Source organism: Drosophila mauritiana, chromosome 2L (assembly GCF_004382145.1).
Source record: "Drosophila mauritiana strain mau12 chromosome 2L, ASM438214v1, whole genome shotgun sequence".
NCBI classification, from domain to species: domain Eukaryota; kingdom Metazoa; phylum Arthropoda; class Insecta; order Diptera; family Drosophilidae; genus Drosophila; species Drosophila mauritiana.
In genome coordinates, this window is record NC_046667.1 from 14,775,555 (window position 1) to 14,786,336 (window position 10,782).

The following is a 10,782-nucleotide window of genomic DNA, read 5'->3' on the forward strand; positions in this document are numbered from 1 at the left end:
ATTTAATAATAACAAATAATAATAAAGGACCCACAGACAGTCCGCGGCATTTTCGTGTGGTTCGTCCCATATACAGATGGGCATTATGCATATATTCATCGCCCTTAGTACTTTTCATAAATAAATGTGAAGCGCGCATAATTGCCAGAAATTAACGTAACCGTACAATCAATATTTATCGTCTCTATATATGCACGGATTCAAAAATAAAAGTACATATGTGTATGTGAACTTTATGCGTTTATGGCCGTAAAACACGGGAGTGTATAGCAATTTGCCTTGCGCTGCGTTGGCATTTTAATTTAAATTCAAGTTGGCAACTGCAAAAGTGCTCAATATTTTTTTTTGCTCCGTTCGTTTGTTGATTTTGTCCATCAACATACAAAAATGGCACGCAAATTATGAACCGCAAATGTGCGTGCCACTGAAAATGGTGAAGTAGGGCTGCCTTTTTTTCCGCTGTGGGTGGCAAGGCCTTCCACCCACCGCGGTGGGCGTGGCGATTGAAAGGGGCGAACTGAACTGCACATTTGCATGTCCAACTGATGAGACTGGCGAAGCTGACTGCCCCACAACGGCCACACATCTATTTTTAATGGACATATTTTCATGTGCCGGACCATTTCTTTTTTTGCACACCCACTTATTTTCGCCATTTTCATATCCGTTACTTGTAGGGTATACTAGATTCGCTGAAAAGTGTGCAACAGATTTCAGTATCAGCGTTTCCGGCTCTATAAGTAATACGTATACGTATATACTAGCGAAGTCGATCTAACTGTGTCCGTCCGTATAACCGGGAGAGTATTGCCAACTCTTACTGAAATGCCAAAAACACTGGACTTTTCTGACTTTTCTTGCCAAATTCTATAGGTATAATATAATGAGAGAATAGTACTTATCCCGTCATTATATATAGAAACATTAAAATCCACATCATTGGATTACAAGATTTTTACCCATATCGCAAATTCCCTCGCACACCTTTTATGTAAGTAACAGGTATCTGATAGTCGAGGTACCCGACCACAGCGTTCTTTCTTTTTATTTTGATAGTGTGGGAAAACAACGCGAAATGCAAAAAAGAAGATGAAATTTATTTACGCAAACATTGCGTAGCTTATCTATGGTCATGGTTGGTTTAATGGCTGGGATATGGTCGCGGCTTGATGATTTTTTTATTGATGCCTATGTCGAGGTCGCGATTCGCTGATCTTTGTCAAGTTTACCATCATTTCTTTTTGGGGCTGTCAAATCGGTTCCGAAACATAAAGAAAGAAAATAAATTTGACAAAATTAATCTGCCAAAATTGCCTTTTTATTAAGTTTAATTAGTAGTGAAATGTGACAAACTTAGCATTGATAAAATAGTAAAATGTAAATTCCATGCATACGTTTTAATAACAAAATGACATGCTCGCGTTAATATGTGTAATTATAATCCCATATCAATCATTATTCATAAGTCAAACCCTTTTTTGGTGAATTATTTCATTGATATGCTTATATGTTATGAGGGATAGGATTATCATGGAGATTTGTGAGTAAAAAAGTTATTCGCAACACTGGCAAGAAAACGTATAAATGAACCTTGACAGGTGTGCGCTTTTGCCAGGTGTGGGATTCGAACCCACGCTCTCTCTCGAGAACCAGAGCTTAAATCTGGCGCCTTAGACCGCTCGGCCAACCTGGCTATGAAAAGTCTCACTTTCAAATTAGCATTTGGATGCTTGATTAGCTAAGCTCCTAAGGTCCTTTATGGCAGTACATCGTTGCTGTACAATATGCTGCATATTTTGTATATTTGTAGTAAGCTTTTACATTTTAATTTTATTTGTTTAAAAAATAGTATATATATACGACATTATAAACGGCTACTGAACTAAGCGACGCAGCATAAATCCAAGCTCGACAGCCAACAAACTCCACAAATGGAAGTTGAATCAAATTACTGCCTTACACAGGTGAAACTTTGCCTGGCTTACTTTCCAACACTAATTGCTTTATACTTCAATGAACTTTATATCGTACAAATGTTCTCTCCTGGAGAACATCCAGCCCATATTCGGTTGGCAGTGCTGCAGTTTTATCTAAAGGCTGCGTCAACTCTTTGACCAGGAACTTCAACAACTTGGCAGTAACTCATCAACGGCAGCTGAAGAGGCAGCAGTTGCAGCCCAGTTGCTGCACCACCGAAACCTACCGACCACACATGTCAGTTGTTGCCAGTGGAAAGTGGCAAGAGGCAAGTTGAAAGTGGCAAGTGGCATACGCAACTGGTGGCCTTTGCGTGCCTATTTGCACTTGCCAAGTGCCAAGTGGGCAAGTTTACATTAAATACAATAAATACCTGCCACAATTTATGCAACGCCAATGGGGTGGCACGTTGCGCTGCGATAATGTGGTTGGCAAAGCTGATATACATATTTTATGGCCACCGGAAGCAATTCAAACTGCATACAAGATTCAGTTCAATCTATCTTAGATCCAAGGGATTATACTGAAATGTATGCTAAATATTGTGATGGCAGAGCGCGTCGCTTGAATTTATCCACATGGCACCGCTTTAATTTGGTATGTATATTAATTAAATATCAACCATTTTTTTACCTATGCGACCTTTAAAAAGTGAAATTTTTTAATTTCCTTTTTTATTCGAAAAATATATATTCGATAAATATATCCAAATACTCATATTGGTGGTTTAAACGGTGTTGCAGGTTAGAGTTACGAAAACGAATTTATTCCTTTGATGAATTCAGCTTTAGCCAGAAAAGTACAAAAAAGCAAAGCCGAAAATTGAAAATAAATTCGAAATATGTACATAAATAAAGCGCATGCAATATTCATAGAGTCCTTAACAACTTTACGCTTTGGCAAAGGACTCAACTCACATATCATAAACATGTTTCACACGTTCTCTGGCCCCAATTCACGCCACCCCGCTGTCTGCTAACCATTTACGTTGGCATTTTGGGGCGGCCACAAAACCCAGCCCGTCATCGTTCACTGTTTATCGATGATGTGCAAATTAAATTTTCCAGTGCAGAGGCGGCTCTGGAAATTGGAGGGCGTGGCTGTCCGTCCGGAAAGGATAGCCGACAGCAGCATTGATGGATACGATGCGCACGTGTCATAGACCGCAATCGAAAATATTTTTACACTTCAAAATTATGGAGACTGGCGGTGGACAAACAAACAAATAAATAAATAGAGCTAACGGAAAATTGTGGCTGCCACAGAAGGTTTGTGGCCAGAGGAAGGTCCTGGTTCGAGGGCCATGAGTTGGCAAATTTACTGAAAGTTGTCTAAATTTATAAAGCTGCCAAATAGCAAGCTACTGGGAATGGTATATGTACTTTTATGGAAAACCCGGAGCCAAAGCCAAACGAAGCAAACAACCACCTTACAAATATAAAACTAAAATGCAACTAATTTGTAAGGCCACATGGGGGAGGGGGTCTCGGTTTATGCCAGAAAGGGCTTTGTAAGTGTTTGTTAAATGCAACTAATGTTTTTCTTGTGGAGCTTTTGTTGTTCGTCTGCTGCTCACTTTGACATACACTGGCCAAATATGAATTGCTCACAGTTATATTTGAATACACTTGAATAAAAACCTATGAATAATGAAGGGCTTATATATATAATGATTTTAAATATGAAATAATTATATTTAATTTGAACACGAATGTACTATGCATTTTCATTTATAAAATACATGCTTGTAACCTTGGCTTTATTAAACTGTTAATTACTTTCTTAGAAGATGCATGTTGTTTTCTTTAATCAATTCCCAATATAATTTCCAATAACTAAGAATAACACTAACATAAATGCAGGTTTCTGCGAATGTTTCAACTGATAAGCCATGCGGTGCGATTATTAATTACAGAGCGACTCTTAACCAGTCCGCAGTCTTGAAATGAATACCATCGGAGTTGGGATCGTGTGCCTTCTGCTCCCTCTCCTGGGATCCGCTTTGTTTTTGGATCCTGCCTGCGGGATTCGTGCTCCGATCCCTACGGTTCCACGGATCATAAATGGAGCGATTGCACCATTGAGATCAAGTCCCTGGATGGCATTCCTTCACACCACCGATAACTATTTTGTTTGCGGCGGAACTCTGATCACGAACCGTAAGTATTTATAGAGCTATTGCGATTAAAGTTCATATTAAATACTTGTTCCTGCAGGCTTGGTTCTAACTGCAGCGCACTGCTATCTGAAAAATTTCACATATTCCAATCTGTAAGTAATATTAAATGCAACTTAAAATACAGATAATACAGATTGCTTTACCTTTCTTCAGAGTAGCTCGTTTGGGAGAATACGATAGAGATGATGTTGAGAAATGCTACGGAAGTTATTGCACGCTTAGAATTGAGGGCAAAGTGGACAGGGGATTCAAGCATCGCCTCTTCGATCCGGACACTCTGGCCTACGATATAGCCCTTCTCCGGCTGAAGCAAAGAGTAGAGTACCGGGGTGAGTTACGTTCTTCTTCCGGAGTTAAAATAACAATAAAACATTATATAAATGTTAATGAATCATTTTTCCTTCACAGATAACATTAGACCGATCTGCATTGTCACGGATACTAGGTGGAGGAATTACATTAACTCCTTGGATCCGCTGACTGGAACTGGCTGGGGAAGAACGGAAAAGGGTCAAGATAGTGGCTATCTTAGGACGGTGGACTTGAGCCGACAAGATCCTATCATATGTTTAATGTATACTGGTAAGCATGTTTTGAAAACCCAGTTTTGTGCCGGAAATTTGGATAGCGGTTTCTGTAACGGCGACTCCGGTGGTCCTGTTGGAGCATTGATTCCATATAAAAAGTCATCTCGCTTCATACAAGTCGGAATCTCTAGTTTCGGCAATCATCGTTGCGCTAATGCAAGCGTGTTCACGAATGTTATGAGCCACGTCGACTGGATCCTTTTGGTGCATAACAACTATACATAGTGATCAATCTTCCTAGTTATGCTAGGTCATTATAGCTTCCATCCAGCTCTGTGTCACTGAGATCATATCTTTTCTAAGAATTAGGTGGAGTTAATATAAAAGATCTTATATCTCATATTGTTTGTAGGACTTGTTTTAAATTTATAAATTTGTATAACAATTAAAACAAATTTAAGTATGTATGCTATTCATTGATCTTTCATCTAAAGAAAAGCCGGATTATCATTTTTAAGATATAGCTGAATCGTGAGAATCGTCTACCAGGACCGACTCAGCCAGATCGCCAGCCATTATGCTGTTGACTTGGCCAGTTTCCCTCAGTTCTTTCATGCGTAACTTTTGTTTGCCTAAGCCACGCTTAAGCATTTGGCCAGTGCGTGTGGCAAGGCAGTATTAGCATCCGTTGCCGGGCTTCTGGGTTTGCAGTGTGTGCCGGCTGCTGGCTGGATGGCTGGATGGCTGGATGGCTGGTTTGTTGGTGCGTTTGTTTGTGGCTGGCTAAATCCTTTCATTTTCATAACTCGTCATAGAATGTAAACAAGATTAAGTTAGTTTTCTGTGCTGCTCAAGTGGCTTTGGTCGCCCCAAGTGCCAGGGAGTGCCCGGTGTTATGGGTAAGGGTCTAGTGTCGAGACATAGGGATATGCAATATGCCCGGCTCGGGTCCCGGGCAACTGCGGCTGTCGTCCTGGCCACAACAAGTCCACCAAGTGACTGTTGCAATTGCTTTCGGAGCTCGGAGCTCTCCAGCTGTTGTTGTCCTTGCCGTTGCTGTTGTTGCCATTCTACTAAGCTTGGTAAAAGTTTTCGTATTAAAAAGTTGGACGTAGGGATTTCACAAAAGCTTCCGCCGCATTATATTGAGAGCTGATTTTGAGGATGCCCTTGCCCACTGCTGAACCGCTAGCCAACACACTCATTCCCATTACCCTCCAACCCACCAGCAAACTATCCGGCCAACCAACTTGCAACGCCTTCGTCTTAGCCTTGGTTTTCTCGTTTGATTGCCCAAAGTGACATTGCAGTTGTTGTTTGTTTGTCGTTCGCATAGTTGGCAGCACTAATAGTAATTAAAGTTATAGCAAACATAAATTAATATGCAGATTGGCGGTTCGCAGGCGGTTCTCCTACACCAGCCATCAATAGTCAAATTAAGTTGCCAAGTGCTAGTTTTGACTTAACAAATTAGTTCATAGTAATTTAGTAATGAGAATTTAATTGTATCAAAATGCTTTTAAATGCTGCATTTGTTGGAAAATTAGGTGTTAAAAGGCATACTGTTTTCTCTTCTGCATATGAACAATGATTTCTTCACTTAGTTTTATTTTACTACCTTTCCTTAAATTATATTTACTATGGCTATAAATCCTATCCAAGGCTATGACTATTATTTTCAATGGGTTCAAACGCCAAAGACCATTATTTGACTATAAGAGCCAATTATATACATATATTCAAAGGGTTATGGCTGCAACTCAAAGCCAGTAATTTTATCAAATGCAACCCGTATCCGCAAACAGAACTTATTCGCTTAACACCTCTGCCCCCTACTCATACGTACTTATTATGTAATCACCCGCATGCTCAAAGTCAGAATTGTAATTAAACTTATTAGAATTTCATTTTAAGCACATTCGTGCCCAAGTTGGAGTTAATCAATAAATTAAACATTCGGTGGGAAGGGAAATCTTTGCAACGACTCTTGCATAATTGCGTAGGCGTAATGTTTGTTTAGTTCAATTCACAGAATACGTAGACCTGAATGTTTAAATAGGGATATTTAATGCAAATCCTGGCATAAGTGAACGGAGAGCCAACTGTGCAAAACCTCGCACATAGACCGCACCAAATAATCAAGTTTTGTTTAGTCGCTCGATTGCGATTTACCGCAGGGACCAGAGCTCGGCTAACCCCATTCCCATTCCTATTCCCCTTCTCAGTATCAATCCCAATCCCAATCCCAATCCCGTCGTGAAGCCCCATTTCCAAGCTCATCATCTGCGTAAGTCGGTGCTGCCACGCCCACTTACAGCAATTTGTGCACATCGCCATACATATGTGAATTTCCTGTAATAGATCTTGCGGCAAACATAAACTGCATGTTAAATGCTTTTGCCTCCAGGACAACTAAGCCCCGAATGGAGGGGCCTGTGGTGGAGCATGTTTCCTCCTGATGAGCTCAATGGTTTAATGCATTTGAATATATGCATGTGGGGCTGGTCGGGGTGTATGTATGGCTTGTTGTGTGGGCGGAGTGCGTGCGTCATGCTCAAATGATAAATTGCTTCAGCCAGGAGGAATGAGTATGAGAATGAGGTGTGGATGCGGGAGCGGGAGCGGGTGCGGCAGCGGCAGCTCTGATAGCCAGGGATAACACACAGTGCACAGTTGATGCCACACAATTTACACATATTAAGTAATGCTCCCGGTAACTAGTCTATCAGTGCGTATATCAGCTGGAGATGCCTCTGAAGTGGGCGGTGTGCCGCCTGGTGCGCCATTGACGGAAGGCCATTGTGCTTGTGCACATGGACAAATTGCAACAAGATGGCTGAAATATCTTTGGCGAGGCAAAAGATATTCTAGCATATCTCCAAAGTCCCGAAATTGGTCAGTGGCGTGCAGCAAATTAGTAAGCACATCGGTTAGCTGGGAGGCATTTCAAGTGTTTTTGATTAAACATTGCAGCACATAATCGTATCTTGACGATTTCTGAGGCTATGGCAAACGAAATTGTTGTTTTAAGCCCTAAATATGGTGCAATTATTTGCACTTCATCTGGGAAATTTTCGACTCTGTTAACAAATAATTCAGGCTTCTATTGCACTTACTAAACCCGATTAATAACCGGGCAACTAAAACGTATTAAACATAACTTAATAACAATTTGATTATGTGTGGATAAATGGCACAAATTATTGGTAGCTGACAATAATTAATTTTTTTTTATTATAATAAAATAGAACATAATAAAAATGTGAAAATTAAACCCCAAATTAAAATTAAACTCTTATGTATATACTGTTCGATTGATAAATATATATGAATTAAAAAGCCCACAAAAGAAGTGCAGTACTATTGTATGAACCCATCTTACCTTTATTTCAGTTTTTATTTTGCATATGCTTGGAGTGCACGTCCTGCACTCTTATTTGCTACCTATAAATTGCGGCATTCTTTTGTGGGGCAGCCGGAAATGTATTTTTGATTTAAAATGCGTAAAGCACTGGCCACGTTGCGTATACGCAATGTGTGTGTGTGTGTATGTGCGCGTTCTACTTTGTCTGGTCCTTTAAAATTTCAATCCTGTTCACTTGCACATATCCCACAAGTGGGAGTTCAGCCGGGTGGGGTTTCTTCGTACCGTCGACGTTCCTGGGGCGATTCATGTCAAGTGGAAAATTAAGATTGATTACGGGAGATAAGCCGTTGAATTTACAACGAATTTAATTGATTGCATGTTCACCCGCTTGTGCTTGGCGATGCGAGTGTGTGTGTGTGTACGACACGTCAGCCATCAAGTGCGACCTGTCAATTGCTTAGATGCAATGTACTAGATGCAATGCTAGTGCAATTTAATTGCTGCGCCAGTGAAAATCAAACACCCAGCTTATTTTTCCCACTTCAAAGTCAGTTGACATGGCGGCAATAGTTCCTCAAAAAAAACTTCAGTTCGCAACTCTCACAGCTCACAAAGGAGGGGTTGCGGTAATAAGCCGAAGATGATGATGGTGTGCCAGCCAAGCATCGACAAGCTGAAATTTCCCGAACTGAAACTCGAAACTGCCAAGTTTCGCTGCGGCGGAAAATGAAGCAAAAGCAGCACGCCACCAACAAAAGAAGTATCATTCTTAGGAGCATTTTCAGCAGCATCGGCAATGCGCAGATACAAAATTTGCGGCTTCGAATGCGGTTTTTGTACTCTGAAGACTACTAGAGGTACTTGTCATAGTTCATAATGATTGGAAAATACTCTTTTGGGCTTGTATTAACAAAATTTAGTTGTTTTTCTTTTACTGATAGTAATTCTTCTACAGCTAAAATCATTAAATTTACACAGTGCAGAGATATTGGAAGTCTTCAAAAACTTCATATTTGTTGAATATAAATCAGAGTTCAATACTCATAATGATGAAATAAGTATAAGATAATGCCCAATTATTACGAAAACATTACCATAGATTCGGTGCCATTATCAATGTGCTATTTCATATAATTTGAATCTTATTATTCCGGGAAGCTGTAATAAGGAAAATAATAAAAATATGAAAGTGAAATTCTCTGCAAGGGTATAGACATATTTGGTATAAGGGTGCAATGTTACGAGGTGCTCATCATTGGGCTCCTTTGGTATTCCGTTCCTAATTAACTGATTTGCAACCTAATAGGGTATTGTTGTGTTCCGTATATTTGGCATATCGACGCTTCTTTGGAGCAGAGCTCGGAAAATTCCCCACCCGCTCTACCAAACAGCTGGATGTCGTTGCTTTTGTGTGGTTTGCTGCTTGTTATGCCATTTTATACTTGGCGTGTTGGAGCAAATGTTTATGTTTGTTTACTTATGCATGCGTGCGAGTGTCAACCTCGCCCTCATCTTCATGCACTTGCGATATCAGCACTTGTATCTTTGTATCTATGTATCTGCGTGTGTGCGCGCTTGTGGCTCATTTCAATAACAAAACCAGCTCAACTCACTTGTTACCACAACTGACGCACTAAACTGAAAATATTATGCAGAAGACAAAACAAGGCGGAAACTGAGAATTGCGACCACAATTGTTTGCTTCAGGGGACCCCGAAGATCCTAGCCGCATTTCCGCCCATTTCACTCATGTGCACAATGACAGCTAATCAGGGCTTTTATAGGCCTTCCATCGCCCATTGACAGGTTAATGCAAATATTGTGCGAGCATCTCGAATCAATTGGTATTAAAATTCACACAGGGCAGTTTAAAGTTTGGAATTTGTGTTTGACCAGGCCGTAAAGGTGCTGTTTGCCATCGTAGACGGGGACAGAATTGGACTTTCAGTCTTATCTTGGCCAGCAAAAGTTTGCCCCATGGAAAGCACTTTGTACCTGCATTTGTCACAGAATTTATGACGTCCGTGTGCTCTCTACGGGGCGGCAGTAAAGGACGAAAGGACTTCTAGAAGTTGTTAGGCAGGAGGATGTTGAATGGTATACGAACGACAAACGATGGCGCTGCAAAATTTCGTTCGTTTGCTGCTCACTGGACTTTATCTAATAAAATCTAAAGTGTTTAATCCTTTGCACTCGGCTGCCGTCGTTAGATGTTCAGAATGGCCGCAATCTGAATTTTGGCTGCTACTTTCACAGCCACGTTTATGGCTATTTCTTTGCTCCATGGGCCGTTCGTTCTAATCGCCATTGCAGATGCATTCGAATGTCCTGGGGAATGTCCTGAATTGGGCATACAAGCTTGATAATAAGTTGTGCTATATGTATATGTCTTAATATATGAATGAATGCAGAGTTCAGTTTGGTAATCAAGAATATTATTTATCCAAGTGAAGAAGTAAACTTATGTTTTTATTGTTACCATATTGTTATGTCATGGTAAAATCTTTTGCTGCATTTATAAGGGTATACAACGATATGCCTTATTCGTTCAATATCATTACTCAAACATCATCCTAATTACACATTCATCTCTACAAAAGTGGTCTCTTTATAAGCTTACCACCAAGTTGGCCCCTCGAGCCTCGTTGTCAGTTTATCGTTCTTCATGAGAGTGGTTTCCGATCGAAAATCTCTTGGGTTCAAGCCCCCTTCAGCTTGGCTGCTGATAACCC

At 40.4% G+C, this 10,782-nt stretch overlaps 1 protein-coding gene and 1 non-coding gene across 2 annotated transcripts; one reads left to right on the forward strand and one right to left on the reverse strand.

Annotated features, from left to right (window-relative positions):
- Nucleotides 1-1,609: 1,609 nt before the first annotated feature.
- Trnal-uaa lies at nucleotides 1,610-1,693 on the reverse strand. The gene has a single exon. It is a non-coding gene; the product is annotated as a tRNA-Leu (tRNA).
- Nucleotides 1,694-3,922: 2,229 nt separating this feature from the next.
- Nucleotides 3,923-5,089, forward strand: LOC117148719 (chymotrypsin-like protease CTRL-1). Its single transcript, XM_033316273.1, has 4 exons — nucleotides 3,923-4,136; nucleotides 4,194-4,248; nucleotides 4,310-4,485; nucleotides 4,565-5,089. The coding sequence occupies exons 1-4, from the start codon at nucleotides 3,923-3,925 to the stop codon at nucleotides 4,966-4,968; spliced, it is 849 nt and encodes a 282-aa protein (XP_033172164.1). The 3' UTR covers nucleotides 4,969-5,089.
- Nucleotides 5,090-10,782: the final 5,693 nt, after the last annotated feature.